Source organism: Euleptes europaea, chromosome 7, assembly GCF_029931775.1.
Source record: "Euleptes europaea isolate rEulEur1 chromosome 7, rEulEur1.hap1, whole genome shotgun sequence".
Taxonomy (NCBI): Eukaryota; Metazoa; Chordata; class Lepidosauria; order Squamata; family Sphaerodactylidae; genus Euleptes; species Euleptes europaea.
In genome coordinates this window covers 43,521,353-43,545,390 of record NC_079318.1, presented here as the reverse complement: position 1 = coordinate 43,545,390, position 24,038 = coordinate 43,521,353, and the positions used below count along the sequence as shown (strand labels likewise).

The window sequence follows — 24,038 nt, the reverse complement described above, 5'->3', positions numbered from 1 at the left end:
AGTCTGTCTGTAGCAGTAGAAAACAGCAAGAGTCCAGCAGCACCTTAAAGACTAACAAAATTTCTGGCAGGGTATGAGCTTTTGTGAGCCACAGCTCACTTCTTCAGATACAGCTAGAATGTCAGTCCATCTGTCCTTAAGTAGAGATGAGTGAATTAGACACGCAATGTAAATGTCAAAAGCAAGTAAAATACATTAGCAGGCATGATTGGATTAAGTGTAATATGCAGAAGGGTAGTAGGTGTGGAGATGGGTAGTATACAGAGGAAGGCACTGGCAAACCACCTGTTAGTCTCTTGCCATGAAAACCCCATACAGGGTCGTCATAAGTCGGCTGAGACTTGACAGCATTTTACACACACACAAGGATAGGTGATCTATTTTTAATAAATACTTACCTAAGCAGTTAAACCCTTCTAAGTCTGATAGCTGATGTCAAAAACGCATGACCAGTCCACGTTCATGCCTACTTCCTATGCTGCCCTTCCTCCCCCCTCCTCCAATCCTTTGCTTTAAAACATTTTCTTTTGACGTGGCCAGAAAAAGACATTCCATAGCGGTCCATTGACACACAGGTTATTTATCCTGGTTTGGATACCTTTGGGAAGCAGGGTTTTCCCCCACAGCTTTCCTGCACCTCCAGTGTTTTTCATGTCTTTCCCGTGATCTTTCCCAAGCCTGATATGTTGCACTGTTTTGGGGGGGGGGGGGGGTCAAGGCAAGACCAGACTTCCCAGTTCCAACCACATCAGCACCATTTTGTCTGCCCAGTCCCCTGTAGCAGCCATTTCCTAATGCGTTTTTTTTAAAAAACCACAATTTACATTTCATTGTATAACAATCCACTTTGCATTTCATTGGATTATAACAATCCATTTATCAGGTTCTCTGAACTCCGTTTTTTAAAAATTCAGTCTACGGTGGCCAGGTCCCGTTCTAGACCTCCTTCCTGGTGGCCTCCATTCGGTGAGGTGTCTTGCGAAAATGGGGGGCAGGGGAGATCAACGCCGCATCAGTTCAGCACTTCTGGAACAAACCTGGAAGTGATGTTATCACATTTAGGCAATGGTCTAGGATCCCCTGAAATTCATAAGAACATAAGAAAGGCCATGCTGGATCAGACCAAGGTCCATCAAGTCCAGCAGTCTGTTTGCAGAGTTTTGGCGGAAACCTTGAGTGTCACCCTGACGTGATGTCAGTTCCAGGTTCATGATGGAAATAACATTGAGCAGCAGAGCATTGCCAATTTATATCCTGTGAACACTTGGTCGACAGCAAGGCCAGCTGAACATGGTGGGATTTAGTTCCAAGTAAACTTTGCTCAAGACCAGGTTACTATCCTAGGCACTTTTACTTGGGAGTAAACACCACTGATTTCAGTAAGGCTTCTGAGTAGGTTTATTATGTTGCAAGCATAAAATCTGGCAAGGGAGTTTAAGACTCATGGAGGACCCGTCCCACAGATTTGGGATCCAGGAAGGAGTCCTCCCCAAGCAAGAATGATTGAAGCTTCCATGGTTACCGTTTTGTTTGCCTGACCCCTCTGTATATTTCTGAATGTGAAGAATTTCAGTGGAAGAGTGCCAGGGCAGTAGATAAACTAACATCTGACTAGGACGCGGGAGAACTGGGTTTAAATCTCTGGTCTGCTATGAAGCTCCTAGGGCCAAGGACTCTCCTCCTAGCTTAACTTACAGGGCTGTCTTGAGGATAGAATGGAGAAAAGGAAAACCATGTATGCTTCCCTGCGTTCCTTAAAAGCAAAGTGGGATAAAATAGAGAACACAGCAAGACAAGAGCAGCGTACATCTAGGAGATCTACATGGTTTAGAACGGAGATTATAATGCCAGAGATTCACACCAAGTGTCCAACCTCCCATTCTTCATGGCCATTTGTCAATAAAAATTACAGGAAAGCAAGAGAATTTGGAAGGATGAGGAAACATGGGTTTGGAAAGCATTTTCAAACTTTATTTACAACTGTCACAGTGACAAAAGTAGTTTGAAAAAAATGCTAGCTTTTTCCCTGAGGCTCAAAAAAGAATTACAGAAATATAGAATGTCATATACAACAGAAGAAGTTGAACAGGAGTGCTTTGTTCTTCGGACACATTCGAACAATGACAGACATACAAGCAACAAAAAAGAGAGGCAGAAAAGGATATTCAGATATTTAAAGACAAACAGCATTTCCACTCTTAAGCATAAGGACTTTTGCTTCTCCAAGTGGGTAATATTTGACAATTTCAAACTTGGGACAAAATTCCAAAGCAACTAAATCAACTGGAAAGGAGGGGGGGGGGAAATAATAAAAGATTTAGGCTGGTGTGCAGGTGTAAAAGCTCATTCTACTGAACAGCAAGACAAGAACAGGTGTCCAGGATACAAGACTGGAAAACATCTGGATCCAGTGATTTTAAAGCAATCTTGGCTAGGTAACGACGCAAGACAGGTTTCAGTGAGGACAAAACTGTCCACCAAGACAGGTAACACGTGTGTGACAGGTTCTTGGCTGCCAAAAGAAAAGCAAGAACACCAAGTATATCCCCCCTACACACACACTATATTAACAAAAAGGGGGGAAGTTAGCAACAACTGAGACAGGAATAATCTGCAACCTCACACCCACATGTAACAGTGACTCACAGCTGTTTAAAAAGTTATTGCCATTATGTTGAAAACACAAGCAAGACAAGACTGAAAAAATAATCCTGCTGATTTTTTTTTTGACAAGCAAACCCCCTAATCCATTGCCAGCGTTTTAACTACTCATGAGGTATCAAATACAAATATATACACAAAGGCCCAACAGATTTCTACAAAAAAAGGAAAGAGCTGATAAGCAAGGATCATGGGAGACCAGGAATTATTTTGACTATACTGTTAAGGCTATGAAAAATATGCATCACTGGTGGGGTTTCTCCTTTAGTGCCTCCAGAAGTGATGGAAACCAATGGCATATCAATGCTCAAAATGGTCCTTTCCCCTAGCCAATCTGGTGACATCTGAGCCAGGACTTCTCCTCCAAGCAGAGAGATGCTTTCCTAGAAAGCTGCAAATTAGCTTACCCTGAAAAAATTTCTTCTCCCAGGAAAAGTTGAATAGAACAGCAAAAGTGAAGGTTATTGTTGAGAATTTAGATATTGAAGAAATACCATAGATACGTTGGGGGAAAGCACATTAATTTCTCCACAACACTGAGACCGTAATACTTTTTTATTGTTTTGGAAGAGAAGGCCCGCTTTCCTTCAAAGATCACTTTTGTCATCCTGTTTCCACAGAAGCTCCAAAGTTGTTTCTCCACCCTTATGAGAGGGCCTGGAAGGCTTCCGTAAAGCGAGTCCTTAATCTCGCATTTGCCACATAATCAAACCAGACAGCCTCAATGCCATTGGAAAGCCGGTGTCCCTCTGCAACCAGATGCCTTACTGGCTCGAAGAACTTATAGCAGTTACGGCAGCAAAAAAAAAAAAAAAAGGAAACATACTTTACAGTCATTTTTATGGCGAGATCTCCACTTTTATTTTTTTACACACCCCAGCAACTGGCTTGTTATCTTGTGCCAGATAAAGAAGACTACTGGAGAATGGCAAGGGCTGATATTTAAAGTTAGCGCTGGACCATCCAAAGCTACTCTGCTTTGCAGGGGTTTAAACGCACTCTTGAAGAAAAAGGACTGGCGTGACCGGGGGTGGGTGAGGTGCGGAGGAGAAGATTGCTTTTGTCTAGCAGGCTGGCAAGTCAGTGCCAAGCACCATAATTCCTACAGCGATTGTGTGACTTTGGGAGGAGAAGTTACTCCACCACTGCTCCTCTATGCTGTTCAGCAGGCACACCAACCTCACGGTGTAATATCACTGGAGCATTGAAGTGGCATGTCACCATACTGCCCGTCTCCCGACCCCCAAACACACACACGCAAAACAGAAGCACTATTTGAAGGCAAGTTTTAGAGATGAATACTATTCTCATGGTTTTGTAGCCAGAGGCAATTCCTTTCAGAAAAGCAGCTGCATTTTACGCTTGGGCTTTTACTTCTTCTGCCTCACCTACAACAACATGGTTTCCCTCCTGACTAATCCTCCACTAAAGCACCTTGCTATTTCACTGCTGCACCCTCGTAACCCTCAACAAAATTCAACAGTGACTCTTAAGAAGAGCGGCCGTTTTTGTCCCCGCTGCCCAACTTTCTTCCTTAGTTTCAGCTGGAGATTGTCACATCAAGCACTTCAGTTCTCAATAGAGAATATGAAAAAAACAAAACGAAAACTAAGATCTTGCAGGTGCAAAACTGAATGTCTTTTGTAGAAAAAGACTCTTCAGAACAGTTGTGGTTCTCCCCGTCAAGATGACACAGCATTTGAATTAGTACAGAAGATTCAGTGCCATTTATTGCTCCTTGCTCTCTTTCTTCGCTTCATCACAGTTTTCTTCTTCTTCCTGGACCAGGAACTCCTCAGGTGGCCATCTTAGCTCTCCACTCTCCACATCTCCTTCTGTTGGCTCTACCACAATGGAAGGGAGGCGGTCCTTCAGCTTACAGTAGCGATCAAAGTCAGAAGGGTCAGGGAAAATCTGAAACAAGAAATTTACAATAGTAATTTCAATGCCTGTCAGTATTCTTTACAGTCTGGTATCAATGTACCCTTACAACTGAGGAGACCAAGATACCACTACTCACCAGGAGGATTTGGAGCTTCATCTTACTCATGGCTCCGTATAACCCTATAAAGCCAAGGGGCTTTATAGACAAACACCTTCCATGCAACAACTACAGTTTGGAGGAAGTTTGGCTCTTAGCCAGAAAAAAAATAACCACTTCAAAAAGTCACTTTAGTCTTCATTCTCCCACTCCCCCCCCCCCAATATCTGCAACATGATGATAAAACTGATCTACCTTGCAAGGCTACTGTAAGGCTTACAACAAGATAATGTGCATTAAGCACTGTATAAAAGCTATTACTACTCATAAATGTACACTTTTCTCCATGTTTGATTTGATAAGTAATGACTTGCAGCTGAATGTATAAACCAAAACCACCAAAAAGCATGGAGACGAAGGTGATTCTACCCAAGTTCTACCTGGGATTTGCTCATTTGCCCAAGCAAATTAATCACGGCCATTGCAATGATCAAAATGCATGTGAGAGATCCAGCCTCCAGTTATGTATTAACACTTTCCAATAAGATGTTTTCAAGTTAAGAGACCAGTTAGGAGTTCTATTAAAATGTTCATTTTTAGAAGCACCCCAGAACTTTCACAGAAACCCAGAACTTCTAGAAGAACTTTGTGGACTGATCAAGTAACAGCTAACCACGCTGTGTGGAAGCGTAGACTTTTGCATGTGCCATGAACTCTTGAATGAGCAAGCTGAGCCACAGAGCTTCAATACCTTCCCACCAAGCCAACAATTCTGCAGAACTACCCTAAAGACTCGGATAAACTTGGCCTGCTAGGTTTTTTTATTTTATTGGGGTTTTTATTGGTTTGTCAAATTTTATTGGTTTTAATTGTGTATGTTATTGAAATTATTATGTATTGATATTGATTTGACTATTGATTGTTAGCTGCTCTGAGCCCGGCCTTGGCCGGGAATAAGCAGGTTATAAATCTAATAAAATATGATAATAGCAACATTGTGTCGAGGCATACATTTGTACACACGCATTTGTAAACATCTGTGTACACAAGTGTAGACAAGCACATGCCTGATATACTGCCCCAATTGGATTTCCCCAAGTATGTGCACACGGCTTTTAAGAACTAAATGTGCACATCCACATATTACACTTACGCTGCAGGAAGACACTCCTGGTCTTATATACTCTTTGGTCATGTAAAGTGTGCAGTGGCTCATATGCTCAGCTGAAAGATACTGATCTCTCCTGAAGAGGAGGGGGCTGCTGTACTTTGCTGTGGACTCAGATAAGGACTTATGTATTTAAAACATTGCTATGCTGCCTTTCCACCCAATTCAAGGTCCCCAAGGCAGCAAACACTGAACCACTAAAGCATTTCAAACACACACACATATAATATCGAGACCAATTAAATAAAATATAACACTGCCAGTTCTTACCTAGCCTTCTACCTACTCTCATGTTTTCAGATGCCAAAAAATTAGGTTCCAGAGTAGTTACATTTTACCAAATGTACTAAGTGTGCTACATATGATCTTCCTGATAAAGTGTGAGCAGCATGTTATCCAAAAAGGGCAATACAGCCTTGGTACCTTGTTATCCAAAAAAGGGCAATACAGCCTTACATTATACACATTGGAATAACTGCATGTTGTACATGCTTCAAGTAAAGCGTTGCTGCTGGGCTCCTAGTACCTGTGACCATAACAACCAAAGGGAGCTACTCTGTTGCTGCTATTGAGCACCTTTCTGCAATGGGTATCAGAAAAGCCCCCAGGTGCAGCATTGCATCAAGAACTGCTTCTCTCTGTCCTGCTAGAATTGGCAATTAGCACAGAAGCAAACTACTTGCTGCACAGCTTGGTACGGAACTCAATTTAGCATTGCCAGGATACAATCAAAACATGCAGCTCAAATCTGTAGCATGTCAAGATGTAATAAAGAACACACTAGAGCATATGTAGAAAACCTTTCCCTCAGCTAAGCAAAGCACAACACAAACCCATATATTTTTGGGATTTCTTAAAATCCAAGGCCACAGCTTCATTTTAGAAAGTCAAGCAATTCCCACCCGTTATTAATACTGGGACACAAAGGACCACTGACCATGCGGTGGCCTCTCGAGTTTTGGAAGAGTCTCCACTATAATCCTATGTGGTTCACCTGTCCTAACAGCATGGAAGCAGGAGAAGAAGGACAGATGGGAGCTGGTTCAGAGTGTCACATTAGGGCAGGGAAGACCCAAATTCAAATCTCTATTCAACCACAAAGCTCACTGGGTGATCTTCAGCCAGTCACTCCATCTGATCTACCTTGTAGGGTTGCTGTAAGGTTGCCAACCTCCAGATGGTAACTGGAGATCTCCCAAGCAGCACCTCCACTCCCCAACTTCTATTACCCTATTCACCACTATCGGTGCTGCATCTTAGTGATCACTGCATTAGGGCCTCCACTGGAGAAACACACTTGACTCAGTTACTGGGTGGAGGAGATGCGAAGACATGTAAGGGGCATTAGTCTGCTTTTGCAAACTTGATCCTGCTTTCAGTTCTATCAAGTGATAATGACAGCTTACTGGAGATGCAGCTGCTAAGAGGGCTGTGCAAGCCAGCTCCAGAACTAGGGTTGCCAGCCTCCAGGTGCTAGCTGGAAATCTCCTGCTATTACAACTGATCTCCAGCTGATAGAGATAAGTTCACCTGGAGAAAATGGCCGCTTTGGCAATTGAATTCTATGGCATTAAAGTCCCTCCCCTCCCCAAACCCGCCCTCCTCAGGCTCCACCCCAACAATCTCCAGGTATTTCACAACCTGGAGCTGGCAACCCTAGCTGTGAAGGTTAAGCCGGGGGGGGGGGGGGGAGAACAATGTATGCTGTCCTAAAGTTCTTGAAACAAGGGCAGAATAAAAAAAATGGAAAAAGCACTCTCATTAGACAATAGCTCCTTCCTTCTACCAAAGAGACAGTTTCCCAAGGGAGATACTAATAATGGCTCCCTCCTTTCCATGAACAGTGAGAGACAAACATGCACATGAAGCTCCCTTACACCAAGTTATACTACTGCTCTATCTAGGTCAAGATTGTCTACTCTGGCCAGCAGTAGTTATCCAGGGTCTCAGGTGGAGGTCTTTCACATCACCTACTGCCTAGTCCTTTTAGTTGGAGATTGAACCTGGGGCTGTCAGATATGCTACCACAGAGCCACAGCTCCTCCCCAATGCCTGTGTTAGCTCTGCAACCTTGCCCTCAGGGACTGCTTTGGGAAGGAAGCTTCAGCAGTCCCAACAAGGAGATCCAAGCAGCTTGCCGAATGAGCAGGGCCACATGAAACCTGGCTCTCAGCCCATCCCATGAGCAGATATTTATAGCTCTGCCCACACAGTGGCCTGGGTGCTGCCATCTTTCTTTGCTTCCCAGATGTCTGAGCAGATGAGGAAGAGAACACCGGCCTCTTTGTTCCTGGATGCTATAAATTACCAGCTTTCCTCCATTGTACATCACATGACAAATTTCCAAAGAGCCAACAAGTATTAAGTGGCCTTGTGGATTTTTCCACTTGGGGTGGAAAATTTAATTCTCTAGTACTCTGGCTAAAGGGCTAAATTGTACATGGTGTGGGGAATCTGCTCAGGATCTTCTGCAGATGATCACCAGGTCATCCAGGTGACAAGGCCCGAACTGCTTCTCCCCACCAGCCCTTTCAAAGACATTACCTACCAACCTCAGCTATACATGTTCTCTCACTGCCAAAATACATCAGAATTGCCTTTGCTGAACAGTGGAGCCTTCTGGGTGCCTACGCAGTTTGTCCAATACACAGTTTGTTTATGTGCAGAGAACTAAGTTGAACTTTCAGTAATGACTAATTACCTAAAGTCAGAATACCCAGAAATTTTGACATTTTGTTATTTAGAGAACATCAACCGGGGGGGGGGGGAGGAGTTGACTTACAGTAAGCTTTATAAGCAGATGATGACACAGCAGCGACCAGCAAGTATAGGAAATACAAGATCAGTATGCTTCCAGTGTCATTTTTGGTACATTAGGTCAAACACGAATAGCTATTTTGAAAATAAACTGGCTGTTTTTCTCTTACCCCTTCTTTAAACTTAAGTTAGCGACTTCCTTAAATAAATATCCTCCAAAATGTGTCGCCTGTATTTTTTTTTAGTAGACTGAACAATCTTATCTCAAACAGCTGCAATAGAGGAGGTCAAGATTTTTCCACTAAGTCATGCTTTTTAAAAAAAATCAAGGCAGCATAAAATGAGATGTTGCAACTGCACTCAAGGGCCGGGGATGGCCCAATGGAAAATAAATGAAGTCAAATTTCCCAGCACATGACAGACAGGGAAACAAGGCAAGGCTGACTTTGGGAACAAAGAAACAAGCACATTTCTGCACAGTGAAATTTATATCCAGGGAGCAGATGCAGGAGATTTGACTCCATGCTGCTTTGCTCTTCACACAGAAGTGGTATCCTAGTTTTTGGGGACTGTTCACATATGAAGCTAACCGACAACAACCTTTTAAAGATATCAGCAGATCAGATCAAGGAGTAAAACAAAGTAAAATAAAACTGAAATTGAAGTTTTCCTTCAAGTTATCTAGTTTCTTCAACCCTGGTAAACAGGTAAAGGTAGCACCTGGTCATTACTGACCCATGGGGTGATGTCACATCACAACGTTTACTAGGCAGACTATGTTTATGGGGTGGTTTGCCATTGCCTTCCCGAGTCATCTACACTTTATCCCCAGCAAGCCAGGTACTCATTTTACTGACCTCGGAAGGATGGAAGGCTGAATCAACTTTGAGCCTGAAGCTGCCTTACGTCACGTTCGAACTCAGGTCATAAGCAGAGCTTTGACTGCAGTACTGCAGTTTACCACTCTGCGCCATGGGGCTCACTTCAACCCTGACTAAGCCAGTATATACTAGCCTGGCAGGAGGTTCCTTACCATTCTATTAGCAGCTTAAGACAAAATAATGTGTTTATATCCTTTGGTATGCCACTGGTGAGGAATCTCGTGTCCCAGGTTGAAAAGAAACTAACACTATTTACTGCTGAGCAGAACCCTGAAACTCAAAACCTGCACCCATAACCATTTCAGGTTTACATTGATTCCTTACATATAAATGCCGGAGTTGGTATGCAAATGCTTATTTAGAACACAGACTGTATTAGTATCTGCAGGGTCAAATGAATTCGAAATATGATCCACCAGCATCTTTCAGCCCAAAGCAATTCCTTGGATGAGTCCACTTTCTACACTGGCCCCATTCAGCAAAACTACAGAGGATATATCTACCAGTTCTTGTTAACCACGAAAGCCGCATGGAATCTCCATGCTCAGGAATGCTGTAACTGTGAGCACTAGAGGGTGGGAACAAAACAGATTCCATCACCTTTATGCCTTGCTTGGGAGTTTCAAAGGCAATGCGCCAGCCACAGTTTGAGGCAGCATGCTGCACTAGAAGGATTTTCAGTGTGATTTTGCAAGGTAGTTCTCACATTCAGTTGATCAAATGCCCTTCGTACCATTACTGGCCAGCCAATTTCAACCAGGTAGCCAGGAACACCAAAATTCAACAGCTAAGAAGAAGCCTGAATACCCCCCAGTTTTCCCAGGGCAATAGTAACCTCTATAGATGTGTTCAAAAACCACTTGATAATAACGATTGTAGGCACCTCTCCTTTGTGACTAGGAGGGACAACTAGATTTTCATCACTCGTCCATTTCATACTTAGAGGGTGGTTATCAACATAAAAAACGCTCACAGTAATAATGAATGGAAGCTTGATTCCTGGGCAGGGTCTTGGTCTTACCGTTACAATTCTCAGATCTGTAGGGCTTACCTTTCCTTACTACGGGCTGCAAGCCCCCATACATTACCAAAACAACAGTTCCTTCCCATTCTCCCAGACCAACCGGCCCTCAGAGGCCCTACTGCCTCTGCCCCCACTGACAAGATAAAGTGTGCAGCACAGACAAGGCGTTGGACAAGAAGACTGTGGAATCCCTTCCTCGGAGATTTGCCTGTGCTAAATTTGCACTTGATAAGACATCCATCAGCAGTGTTCTTATTCTCCCAAGTTTTAGGCTTTTAAAAAGCAAATTGGGTTTTGACCTGTGCTGGTGTGCTTTTAGGAAGTTCTCCTGTAGTGTAAGAAGCTCTTTGCTTTTAAAATGGGTGGTGTTGTATTTTAATAGTTATTTTGAAAGTTATTTCATTGTTGATTGAAGTTTAGAAGTTTGTCCTATTAGGGTGGTGGTAGCCTATTGCTGGTCAGACCAGGACCCTCTATATGGAGGAAAAAGGAAGAAGAGCAGAATGAAGGAAGATGGAGGAGAAAGTAGAGCAGGGGCTATAACAGGAACAGAAGAATTTGTTCTTAACCTGATGTTAAGAATCCTGCCTTGTGTTGTCTCCATGCCTGCATTAAGCTACGCAAGATGGTTTTGTTATGCTGTTTCTAATAGTTTTACCTGCTGCTCTTGCTTCACCAGTGGTTTTATAGCAGCTTTATCTGCTTATCTTTATAATGGTGTATTTCTTGTTTGTATTACTACTATAATTTTAATATATAGGATTTATGGAAGCCACATCAAACATCATAGATAGATAATGTGAAGAATAATATTTTTAATGGACTATGGTAGAAGAGTGTTGAAGGCAACCATTCTACCATGGCACTGGATTCAAGATGCGCAATGCCACATTTCTGTGGAAAATAATAATAATGGACTGCTGAGACCGGAGCACTTCAGAAGACACCAAATTTGAGCAAGTCACCTCAGAAAAACAAAAATGCATATTTTTCCTTCTGCCTCAGAGACAAGATGAAACTGGAGCCCTAAAACATCCTCCTCATCATCATCTGGCTCTGTGCCAGATAACCTCCCCCCCCACCTTAACTCTGCTTCCTCTAGAGTCGAATGAACTTGGCACCAAGAGTGGAAAATGTTTTAGCAACCACAATAAGGCTTGCTGCCTGTCAGCCCTTTCAGTACAAACCATAGGAGCTCTGCTGCAGTGCAAAATAGCCTGCAAGAAACCGAGCCATGCAAACAAAGAAACCAATACTACCAAAGAAAGAGTCGAGATATCCATCTCACTGCACCACTAACTCAATGCCAGTATAAAAAAAACCAAGTATTTCAGCAGCAAGGAGTCAGGGATGCATTTGACCCAACCCGGCCAGAATGTAGGCCAATCCAGGGCAATGGGCCATACAACCCAATGACAAGCCTACAAATTTGGACTCATCAGCCCAAACGCAGCTCACCAAGGAGCCCAATAAGCCCCGCATGCCTGGATGGCGACTTTCAGACACCAAGTAGAACAGAATAGCTGCCCTGGTGTTGCTTGAGAGGTCACAACTTGCACAGGCTAAGCCTTATATGTTGTGTAGGCCACTCCAAGGAGTGGCACCATGCAACCCAGAACTCCAAGATTGCTCAGGGGAAGATGCTAAAGCACTATTCTGAGATCCTGCAGCACACACATTCTCAGGTCTGCTCCTTGGGCACAGTTCTGGGCTCACAGTAGCATTCGAGAGCCAGCGTGGTGTAGTGCTTAAGAGTGGTGGTTTGGCGCGAGGACTCTGATCTGGGGAACTGGGTTCGATTCTCCACTCCTCCACATGAGCAGCGGACGCTAATCTGGCGAACTGGGTTGGTTTCCCCAGTCCTCCACACTAAGCCTGCTGTGTGACCTTGGGCTAGTCACAGCTCTCTTAAGAGCTCTTTCAGCCCCACCTACCTCACAGGGTGTCTGTTGCAGGGAGAAGGGAAGGTGATTGCAAGCCAGTTTGATTCTGCCTTAAGTGGTAGAGAAAGTCAGCATATTAAAAAAACACCAACCAACCCATTGTCGGCATATTTAAAAAGTCGGCATATTAAAAAAACCCAGGCCATACTGCCATTCCCAATGACTCCTTGTTATCCCAATGACCCCTTATGTTATCAGCTGGCTCCAAACACACACAACCAGCATGGTTCATGGATTCAGCCAGCCAGCTGTTCAATGCAACTTGTCTACAAAAAAGTAAAACACTCGCTTCCAAAGTCAGGCATATTGTTAGCTCGGCACAGCTGCCACAAACTGGGAGATTTATCACATGGGTGCCTAGTTCAGATTCCGGGGGGGGGGGGGGAGATTCAAAAAAGATTCAAGTCTATGCATTGCTTCACCACAGACTAGTGAAATCATTCATTTAGTCCAGAGGCCGCCTGATTCAGGTACCATTATTAGTGCTGCATTAGCAGAAAGTGAACCTGCGAGAAAGTGATTCAGGCGCAGCTCAGAAAGGGAAAGGGAAGGGTACCAGAAGAAAAATAGGCTGGCAAAGGATCTGTGCCGAATGAAGCCCTCATTCAAATATTTACCAATTTAGAAGACATTTCAGTGGGCTAGGAATTATGGGACACTCGCCCCAAAATATGCAGCAGGCCAAGCCCAAGAAACTGGGTCAACCGGAAGCTGATCTGCCCCAAATTGACACATCAAGACCGAGGGAACGGGCTGATGTCAGGCCAACACAGGGAGTATATAAGGCATTCCCCAAATGCCATGAGAGGCATTCCATGCTCAGCATAGCAGTCAAATGGAGCTGCTGGTGAGAAGCCCCCACTGAAGGTCATTTAGGCCCACCTGGGAAAAAAGGCAGGTGAAGCTGAACTCTGCAGGGGATCCCACGGGGAACAGATCCTCACCCTCAGGTTCACAGGGCTCCTGAACTAGATGCAATAACCACTTATCGAGAAGGAGGAATTGGTTTTTATATATGCCGACTTTCTCTACCACTTAAGAGAGACTCAAACCGGCTTACAATCACCTTTCCTTCCCCTCCCCACAACAGACAACCTGTGAGGTAGGTGGGGCTGAGAGAGCTCTTAACAGAACTATAACTTGCCCAAGGTCACCCAGCTGGCTTTGTGTGTAGGAGTGGGGAAACAAATCCAGTTCACCAGATTAGCCTTTGCCGCTCATGTGGAGGAGTGGGGAATCAAACCCGGTTCTCCAGATCAGACTCCACCGCTCCAAACCACCGCTCTTAACCAGTACATCACACTGGCTCACTACACCACGAGATGTAAGGACTGCACAGAGACATCTGGTAGGCCAATGATGAGACGAGCTCCCCACCCATCCACTCGGGGACACCTGACAGGCTACCAGCCCAGAGTCGGGCCCTCTGAGACCTCCACGGAAGAATGACACCAACACCCAATTGGCTGATTTTCTCCAATATATGAACTAAGCCTATGCAGAGTTACATCCGCCCCCACAAGTTCCCATTCCCTTTTTGCATTTTCCATGCCTCTCCATCACTTTGGTTATTCTTAAATACAGGTGCTAAGGGCCAGTTTATATTGTCAGAGCTCTCTGAGGCACTCCAGGCCTTCTGGCTGACAGCACCCTGTTTTGTTTCTGCCAGTGAAGAAGTCAGTGGTGCAGCGTCTCAGTCTGGCAGTCTCAGACTGCACTATTCTCGGGGGCACGTGGGGGGGGGAGTTGTATCTTTGAATGTTCTTACTAAAAACACAGACAGAGAAAAACAGCAGGTCAGAGAGAAACTAGGCAGAGACTCTTTCCATAATGAGTTACTTTTTATGTGCAGGGATTTTTTTTTTGTACCCCCACTCCCTGCAGCCTACTTGAATTGATAACAGCTCAGGTAAAGCCTTTCTACTGTATGTGTAAACAATCCTTGGCTATTACAATAGCTAGTGATGCTTTGGCTATTGGTGGAAGGTCTAAGCAGCACAATGGAACACGGTTATTTGCAAGAATATGCAAATGGTCAGGGCTGCTGGTAGCAGAAGGAATTTCACAGTGACCAGGCTGAAGTGCTAATGCAAAACAAGGAAGCATTTGCAAGTCTGTAAAGGGGCAAGAGGAGGGGCTGTCTTATAGATGTACCACATCAAGGCCAACAAACGAGAAACAGGAATTAAGCCTTTACAGTAAGCCCATGTCTGTGCTCCAAAAGGCTGGGAAACCAAAAAAATTTCAACTTGCGTGTGGGATATGAGTGTGACACTTTCAAGCTTGCTAAGCAGAGACAGAGACAAGCATTGTACAGTCAACTTTAAAACTGTAATGAGAATTTCCCCAAAGATGGAGCTGCTTGACTAGATTCTCAGAAATCTAACACTCAAAGAAACACGGATTTAAGATCTTAATTAATTCTGCATGTTGTGTGTCTGGCTATGTGATGGCACTGAAACCATGCTTGCTAGCAGAAGGGTCATTGTGCAGATCAGTCCAAGAGGTGGAATTGGGGGCCTGGAAACCTTAGATCTCAAGATAAACCTTGTCTACAACAAACTATTTCCCAAGCCAAAATGAAAACCGCGTTCACAAAGAAGCTTCAGGTGCTCCCTGCAGGATAGTATATTGCCCCAGCTGGTGTGAGAAAGTATCCTGGGGAAAGGCGGGCATGCTTTACACTTGGATGCCCTTTCCCCACAGTTCAAATCCAACATGGTCCTACACTAATCCCATTAGTCATTCACTGGCTCTTGAGTTAAGCACTGTGCATGCTAGTGCTGGACAGCTGCTGCCCGTTTATGACATTCAAACCATCTGGACATGCCCCCCCAATACATACTGGCCTTCCCACATGTAAGTGCCAAAAACCAAGGACCTCTGCAGCTGCAGAAAAGATGAGAACAGATTCTAGTTTCATCCTCATACTACTTTGGCTGTGAGATTCAATACATTGAATCTTCATGGTGAGATGGTGTAGCACAGAAGTTAAAGAATAAACCGTGATCCAAGAGATCCCTGGTTCAAATATCACCTCTGCCATGAATTTGCCAAGTAGGCTTCCCATTTGCCAACCTGGGGTGGGGATTTACCTGATCCAAGCCACAATTCCCTGCACAATTGGCCTATCTTCCAGGGCTACTGTAAGGACTACATGATACTGTATGCAGTGAACAATGAAAATGCTAGGTAAATGTTAATAACCATCTTCAATGTATTTGACTTCATGATGAATAGAAGTGGCGAGTTGGTTAAGTGCCAGCCTGCTCCAAGGTCCCTTCCAGATGATAGCTTTGTCTAGTTGGAGTGCTTCTGTGGGGGACAGGCACACTGACATCCTGGACACCTACGTGCTAGATGTCAGTTGGGCCAATGGTCACTTGTCCAAACCTGATGGACTACCAAACCTTCAGGACAACAAGTGCCTCATCTGTGGGCTACTTTCTGTTTTGCATTTGGGCTCACAGCGATTGTTCCCAGAAACAATCTGGAAAGGCCCTAAACAATGTAAACCATTTTTGCTTGTTTGGGATGAGCGGAGAAAGAGATTTCCACCCACACATCCCACAATGGTATAAGGGGGAATTACAGGTGCTCAAAAGTAGAACCAAAACCTGTCCAAGTTCTTCATATGGAATCCTACTAGGCAAAATGATAATAATAAATCCAGGAGAGTACAGTGTTGTAAAGCTTCTTTCTTTGTTTCTCTTTCAGGCTTACGGTGAGAAAGGCTGTCCTTTTCCTAGCTTTAGTCTAAGCAGGGTGCAGCCCAAGCAGGTATCCTACACATATCCAGTGCCATTTTCACTTCACCCTTCTTGGCGATTACTTCACATTTGGATCTTCAGTTTTCCCTGCAAGCCTGATTGACTGGTGAACAGAGAAAGTGCCCAAGTCTGACCTTGTGTTGAAGGAAAAGGATGATAAACATTCAGCAGTGCTCTAAGGTGGGCCTAGAGATTGCCAGTGTGGCTAGTGACTCATCTTTTACGTTAAAACAATGGAAGCAGGCAGTATTTTTTTGTATCCAAGGACAAAGGTAGCCAAGCAGGGTACGCACAAGCAATGGCTGCAGGACCCTAAGAGCATCCAAAAAAAGGATGCAATCACAGTAGTTCTCGGGGGGGGGGGGGGGCTTGGATCCTCCTACCAGCAGGTAATACTGCTGAATTTGACTTCCATATTACGATAAAATTGAGGGGAGGGGAGACGTAAGCTGCCTGGGATCCCCACTGGTGAGAAAGTGGGGCATAAATGAAGTAAATAAAGTTGATTTCCAATGCTGTTCACACTAGGATTATCACATTTTTTTTCTTTAATTCTCTCAGCCTTACAAGGAGCACATTCATTCCAAGTAAGGCTTGAGTCAGGTCCAAATTTCTGCTAGCTTGTATGTTTTGAATATTTGTTCCAGCTTAAAAGCAGTTTTCTCACAAAAGAGCCCTGTTTAATCCAAGTTTGAATTAAGTGCCACTCGTGAAATACTGCTGCTCTGTCAGGAACACCTACATAAAGTTTGCCTTTCAGTACTAGCAACAGAAAAGATCTAGTTTCGGTTTCTCTCCAACTCATCAATCTGTCCTTTGTCAGGTCATGTGACCTTTTCAGATCTATCTTAAATAAAATTAAATGTGCCTGAAACGCATATGAGCTAGGAATATTGGCTAAGAGGAACACACAAGAATTTCTCCTGGACATGTACACTACCAATGGAAAAACAGTACATGAGCTTTGCTAGTCATTTGTGGCCAATGCCTCAGGGACTAAATACAATTGGGCCATAAACTGGTCTTGAGTTAAGCATACTTAAGCACGGATTTCCATCGGTCCGGGCAGGTCTGGGATCGGGTTGGCTAACCTCACTCTAGACCAGTGATGGCAAACCTTTTAGAGACCGAGTGCCCAAACTGCAACCAAAAACCCACATATTTATCGCCGAGTGCCAATGCGGCAATTTAACCTGAATACCACCCCCAGAGGGGGCCCAGAGGGAGAGGCTAGAGTTGCCAAGTTCCTCTTCGCCATGAGTGGGAGGTTTTTGGGGTGGTGCCTGAGGAGGGCGGGGTTTGGGAAAGGCTTCAGTGCCATAGAGTCCAATTGCCAAAGTGGCAATTTTTTCCAGGGGAACTGATCTCTATTGGTTAGAGATCACCCGGGGCGGGGCAGAGCCGGAAAGGCCAGCGGCTTGGAGGAACTGCGCGTGCCGGCAGAGAGGGCTACGCGTGCCGGAAGTGGCACGCGTGCCATAGGTTCGCCAACACGGCTCTAGACTATTGCTAAAGGTGTGTCTTTGAACCTGATTCTTTATGCTAATACTCATCTTCTTTGAAGCAGCCTCATATCACTATTACAAAAAAATCCATTTGGATGTTTAGCTATGATCCCTTGTCTGGCAGTTGCATTCCTCCATAGGGACCATGCCAAAAATACTGGCAGGAAAACATGTTTAGTTATAAGTAACAAGGTCATCCGAACTACCTTTCCAGTCATAATAAATTCCCAGAGTCAACTGGGAGGGTGGCATGGCTTAAAAGAGAGAAGCAGCACATACTGCAAGCTTCCAGCCGCTCTCTCTGAATGCAGAGTTATCAGAGTTCATGGGCATGCTAAGCAAAAAAGTTTTTTGCGGGATCAACAAATATAAAGAGACTCCAAAAATACAAGAGGCCGCTTTTGACAAACGGACTTTGAAGGCAAAACACAACTAGCCATGCAATGTGAGCTCAAGCATGTTATTTGGTGGGATTTTCTTCCCAGTAATTTCTCCTGGACACGTACACTACCAATGGAAAAACAGTGCATGAGCTTTGCTAGATCTTTTCTGTTGCTAGTACTGCCCCGTGGCACAGAGTGGTAAGCTGCAGTACTGCAGACAAAAGCTCTGCTCACGACCTGAGTTCGATCCCAACTGAAGTCGGTTTCAGGTAGCCAGCTCAAGGTTGACTCAGCCTTCCATCCTTCCGAGGTCGGTCAAATGAGTACCCAGCTTGCTGGGGGTAAAGGGAAGATGACTGGGGAAGGCACTGGCAAACCACCCCATAAACAAAGTCTGCCTAGAAAACATCGGGATGTGATGTCACCCCATGGGTCAGGAATGATCCAGTGCTTGCACAGAGGACCTTTACCTAAATATATTTACATAGCTCTTTGGGAATAAGGGCCATTGACTTCAGAAGATCCAACTCCCAAGCACACACGTGCACAGGAGGCAGGCTGCTAATCTAACTGCTCCTGACAAGGATGCATTCCAAGCCGTTGATAAGTTTTAAAATATTAATAACAAGGTAGCAGGTCAGGCTGCTGAAAGCGTCTCTACCTAATCCCAAATGACTTCACTGGCAACCAGCCGCAAACTGGCTATCAGTGTGGCGTGATACGCAGCAAGCTTACCTGATAGGATATGCCATCTTTGCGAGGGCTTAGGCCAATCTCGTCCATAGATGGAGCGCTCATCACCTCAGTCATGTCAGCTGATCTCAAATAATCAGGGCTGGAAACAAGAGGCAAAGAATAGCTTCAGCTGTTACAGTTCCTTTGAAACCACCCTGTCACTGGAGCAAACCAAAACACTGCTTAAAAACGCAAGCTTCATACTGCTGAACAGCCATTCAGATATCAGCCAGGACATTTTGGCCATTTTGACCCACCCTTTCTTCAGTTAACAGTACAATTTTGGAAAGAATCAGAGCAAACTACTTCATAAACTATTTTTACAATCTTTAGAATGGGGGTGAACCCTAAGGAGAATCTTCTATACCTAAACTATGTATTAAAATACCAGATGGAAAGAATGTAGTGGATCACACAGCAAAGGTATTTAATCTTTTCAGATGGAGGATTGTTACGCATACAACATGGAACATACATTGCACTGAATCAGAACATTCTCCTTCCTCTTCCCCCCTACTCTGTGCCCCCCGCCCCCACAATCCATCTCAACCTGCGGCACCTCACCCAGTTGTGAATCCCAGTACACCAGTAGAAGACCAAATCCCTTCCCCTTGAACTAAGCCATCAAAGGCTTCAGACAGGAATATTACCATAAAGGGCCTCGCTGTGACACATTAAAAGACTAACAAGTTTGGTGCAAGTTTTCATGAGCCTCCACAGCCCATTTTATCAGAGGCACAGAAAGGGACATTCTGACAAACAGGTGTCTCAATCTTTGGTAGAAAAACTTCAAAGAAAGATGAGCCCACAGATCTCCTTAACCCATTTTGTTCTCAGAGCCAAAGCAAAGAACATTCACGAAGGCAGAGTTTTAACACCAGTTCCCAAGGGCTTTAAATCTGGTGTATTTATTCTGCAACTTCGCTTCAGGGATTTCCATGCCTATGGTTTAAATCCAGCATTTCCAGCATAATTCATTGTGAAAGCCAAGACAGATTTGCATGTATAGCCAAGAGCATCTCCATTTTAGAATATGCTAATGCTGTTTCCATTTCCAGCCACAATACCTCGAACTTGCCTTGCATCCATTCACTTCTCGCACTGAAAAAAAAAGAAGTGTATCTGTTGCACAGCGCTGCCAAGAAAAGCAGCTGTGTTACAGTTTAGGCTGCTCTGACACAGCTTCTCAGGTTTATTGCACAAAGTGGGGTTTCAGATACATCCCCGCTACCATATGATACCAGCAGGAATGTCTGTCAGTATCTACCAGTTATCAGGCTGCTGTGGATGACCGGACACAGCCGGGGGAATGCAGCACCCACCTCTCCTAGTCGAGCTATATCCTCCAGCAGGGATGCTACCGCTCCTCTGAGAACTACTTCAAAAGCACGAAATGTTGAGTACTAAGCCTGGGCAGGGATGCTTCAGACAAAGAACGGTTCACTTGGGTAAGGAACAGATCAGCATTTACCATACAAGCGTCTCCCCTGAAAATGCTAATGTATGCATAAAAAGACTATCTCTGCTCCAGTGCTCTTCTACTCTAGGTGTTAGCTGCCGGGGAGGGGGGGGGGAGAGAAAGTAAGAATAGCCTATGGATAGCTTCCCTGCCTGCAAATAATAAACTGGTTTTCTACAAAGTGCTAGTGTATGGCCTTGAGGCCAGGAAAATCAGAGCAAAGAAAGCCATTGGATGAGGAAAGGAACCTAATTGGTTTATGTTAATCTTACGACTTTTAAAGGCTTTATATATATTTTAAGTTGTTGTAATATTGTCTTGATTGGAAAAGCCTATGGCCATGCACAATAAACATGACGGACAGACACAAAGTTCCAGTGCAATCCTATGCAGAGTTGTGTGTGTGTTAAGTGCTGTTAAGTCACTTTCAACTCATGGCGACCCTATGAATCAATGTCCTATCTTTGACAGCCTTGCTCAGATCTTGCAAATTGAGGGCGATGACTTCCTTTATTGAGTCAATCCATCTCTTGTTGGTTCTTCCTCTTTTCCTGCTGCCCTTAACTTTTCCTAGCATTACTGTCTTTTCTAGTGACTCTTGCCTTCTCATAATGTGATGCAGAGTTACTTTTAGTAGTCTAATCCCACCAAAAGCAATGGGATTAGATTGGAGTAATTCCAGGATTTCACTGTGACAGCTGCATTGAACTACCTTGGGCATATTCCAGGATATGCTGGAAGATACGAGCAGAACTGCCATCTCCCTCCCCTACTTTCCACTTAACCTCTGAACCAGTGGTGTATCTGGAATGACTACCTACTTACCACTGTCCTAATTTCCCCCACCCTCCATTCTCTTTTACAGAAAGTCTTCAGAAAAGGAAGTGAAACTGAACTTTGCAAGAAGTGAAGTTTTATCAGTAAAGATGTTTAGAATTTCCTGCTGTAAAGGCACTAAGCAGAGGCTAAAAAGGTTTGCTTAACTTTATAACTTTCGGCTCGAAAGAAAAACCGGGAAGACAAAAAAACATATCAGGCATCCGAGAATAAGTAAACAGAGCCACTTCTTTCAGATCCAACCAAGAGGGAAACGGGGGCTCCACGGGAAATTGGCTTATTGGGGACTTGCGAGCTAAAAACCAGGTCTCCGCGCCACAAGCTTTCAACAGTGCGCACAAACAGCAATCGCTGGCAAGCCAAATGGAGCATTAAGTATAAGAACCACCACTCCAAGTAGAACATGGTTCACAGGCAACAATACCCTGGGGACACAAGTACACAGTTTGCCAATGATCTCAACACTTGGTTTTCTAGGTCAGCTCATAGATCTCTAGTGCGGGGATTGTATAGCACTGAAAAGGACAAGCGCAGAGAGGGTGACGGTCTATGCCAGTTGCTTTTGAAAAATGCCACTTGCCTGAAAGGAATTGGCAGGTGTGAAGAGGCTCAATTGTGTAAAAAATGTCAAATATTCCCTAAATGGAAAGTGTCCTTCGTGCCAAGGGATATACGTGCTCCTAAGGAATTTGCTCTCAGAAGCGTCCAATGATGAAGTTATTTAAAAACAAATGCTGGGCTGCAGAATCAGATTTGGTACCATCTAGACCATCCCAGCCTTGCTTGAGGGCAGGGATTCTGAAAGCATCCCTGATGAACGCCCATCTCAAAGGCACCTCAGGGAGGTGGCTATCCCTACTTCTCTCTGCCCCTTGTTAACTGCTTTGGTTACAACTTCTCTCTGCCGCTTGCTCATTGCTTTGGTGCAGAAGATTTAACCTCAGTCGCCTAAATACACCCCAGGCGTCAGTCGGAGGCAAATCCCATCAGCACAACCTGCTGCACAAAAATTACTCAGAGCTGCAGTCCCAGCCCGAAACTGGGCACACGAGAGAAGCAGCAATAACAAGGGGGCATTTCTGAACATGCACAGAGTGCTTTTCTCGATCGGGCGAAGGCGGCCGCTTCCTGAAGGAAAGAGCTGCCGAAGCAGCTGCGGCGGACCCGCTCGCCCCCCTCGCCGGCTGCCCAGCTCCCTCCTGCCTTTGTTGCTGGGAACGAGCAGAGCAGCTGCCCAGCAGCCAGCCTCCTGGGCACGATCAAGTTTCCTGCGGGCTGCAAGGGAGTGATTCAAGACTGCCCTTCGCCATCACTGGGGCGGAGGGGGGGGCGTTCCAGAGGATCAATCTTGATGAGAAGCACTTTAAAAACAAAATTCCCAGTGGGTCGCCGTGTTAGTCTGTCTGCAGTTGTAGAAAAGGGCAAGAGTCCAGTAGCACCTTAAAGACTAACAAGAATATTTTCTGGTAGGGTAGGAGCTTTCTGAAGAAAGTGAGCCGTGGCTCACGAAAGCTCATACCCTACCAGAAAATATTCTTGGGTGCTACAGGACTCTTGCCCTTTTCTACTATTTAAAAACAAAAGGCAGCCGCTTGTTGAGCTGTCGATTGCCCTAGCGCAGGGGTTCTCAAGAAAGGGGGGATTTTAGGGTTGGGGGGGAATCGGGACCACTATTCAGTAAGTGCATATTATTTGCAATGCACCTTTTGAGAAGGGGGGGGAATCATATTCTGAACAATGGGGAAAGGGGGGGAGAGCAAAAAAAGGCTGAGACCCACTGCCCTAGGGGGCCGGATGCCCCCCCCCGCACCCCCGGAGGGAGAGCCGTGCAGCTGCAAAGAACGACCCCCGCTGCAAACCAGAGAGGCGCGCCCTGCACCAGAGCAGCGCCCGCCGCCTCGCGCCGCCCCCGTTGCCGGCGAGGGGGCGCGCGCCCCCTCCCCTCGGCTCCGCCGGGGTGAAGCGGAGGACAAACGCCGGGCGGGATGGGCGCTCCAGAGGCCGCCTCGCCTCGCCTCCCAGCAGCGGCGCGTGCGGCGCCTGCTAAGGAGGCGGCAGGGCTTCGGCTGGACGCCGCGCGCCCGGCTCGGAGCCCCAGCGCGCGGGGCCGGGCTGCCGCGCGGCTGCCCGCGCGCTCGCTTGGAGGGCAGCGGCCCCGCGCAGACGGCCCCCCCCCGCGCCCCCTCGGTTTCCGAGCCCTCGCCGCCCACCCGTTGCAATCGCCACGGCGCTTGGAAGTTCGCGAAGGGCGGAGGCGAGCGAGCCCTCCGGGGGACCTCCTTTCCCATCAGCGGCGACCCCCCCCGCCAGCCATGCGACCCTCGCCAGACCCGCGGTTACTCACCAGTGAATGGGGAAAAATACAGACATGAAGTCCTAACAAAGAGGCCGGCCAAACGTCCTTTGTGTCGCGGGGAGAGTGATGGGGGGGGGTTTAAAGCGCGGGCTCCAGGCGATCCCCAGATGATTTGCACCGGGGGGGCGGGAAAAGAGGGGCTGAGAACTCCCGTATTCAGGGCACTGCGAGAGAGGCAGAGCGCGACAGTCCGGCCACGCGGCACCCTTCGCTCCAGCCACAGCTCTGAGCGCACAAAGCGCTCGGGAAGCCGCCTTTATAGGCGAGGGGGGCGCGGCCGGGCCCGCCCCCTCCCTCCGATGACGTCACCGAAATCATGAATGGTTTCGCGCTTTGGGCCTGTAGCGAAGCGGCGGCACGGAAATAGGGGGGGGGGGGCGGCTCGGGGGGGCGGCTCGGGGGCGCTTCCCATTGGCCGCCGCTCGCCTTCTGCGGCGTCATCTTCGGCACGAGCGCGCCTCGCTTGCTGATGCCTGCTGTTACCTAACCCGCGTCTCGGTCAATCGAGCCAAGTTTGGACATCACCCCCCAGTAAGGGTTTTTGGTTCCCCCCCCCCGTTTTCGCTCATGGCGATCGG

The 24,038-nt window shown here is 46.0% G+C and overlaps 1 protein-coding gene across 1 annotated transcript; it reads right to left on the bottom strand.

Moving 5' to 3' along the window:
• Nucleotides 1–3,882: 3,882 nt before the first annotated feature.
• LBH (LBH regulator of WNT signaling pathway) lies at nt 3,883–23,514 on the bottom strand. The gene is made up of 3 exons (XM_056852871.1): nt 23,449–23,514; nt 18,809–18,908; nt 3,883–4,575 (listed from the first exon to the last, which is right to left on the bottom strand). The coding sequence occupies exons 1-3, from the start codon at nt 23,472–23,474 to the stop codon at nt 4,390–4,392; spliced, it is 312 nt and encodes a 103-aa protein (XP_056708849.1). The 5' UTR covers nt 23,475–23,514; the 3' UTR covers nt 3,883–4,389.
• Nucleotides 23,515–24,038: the final 524 nt, after the last annotated feature.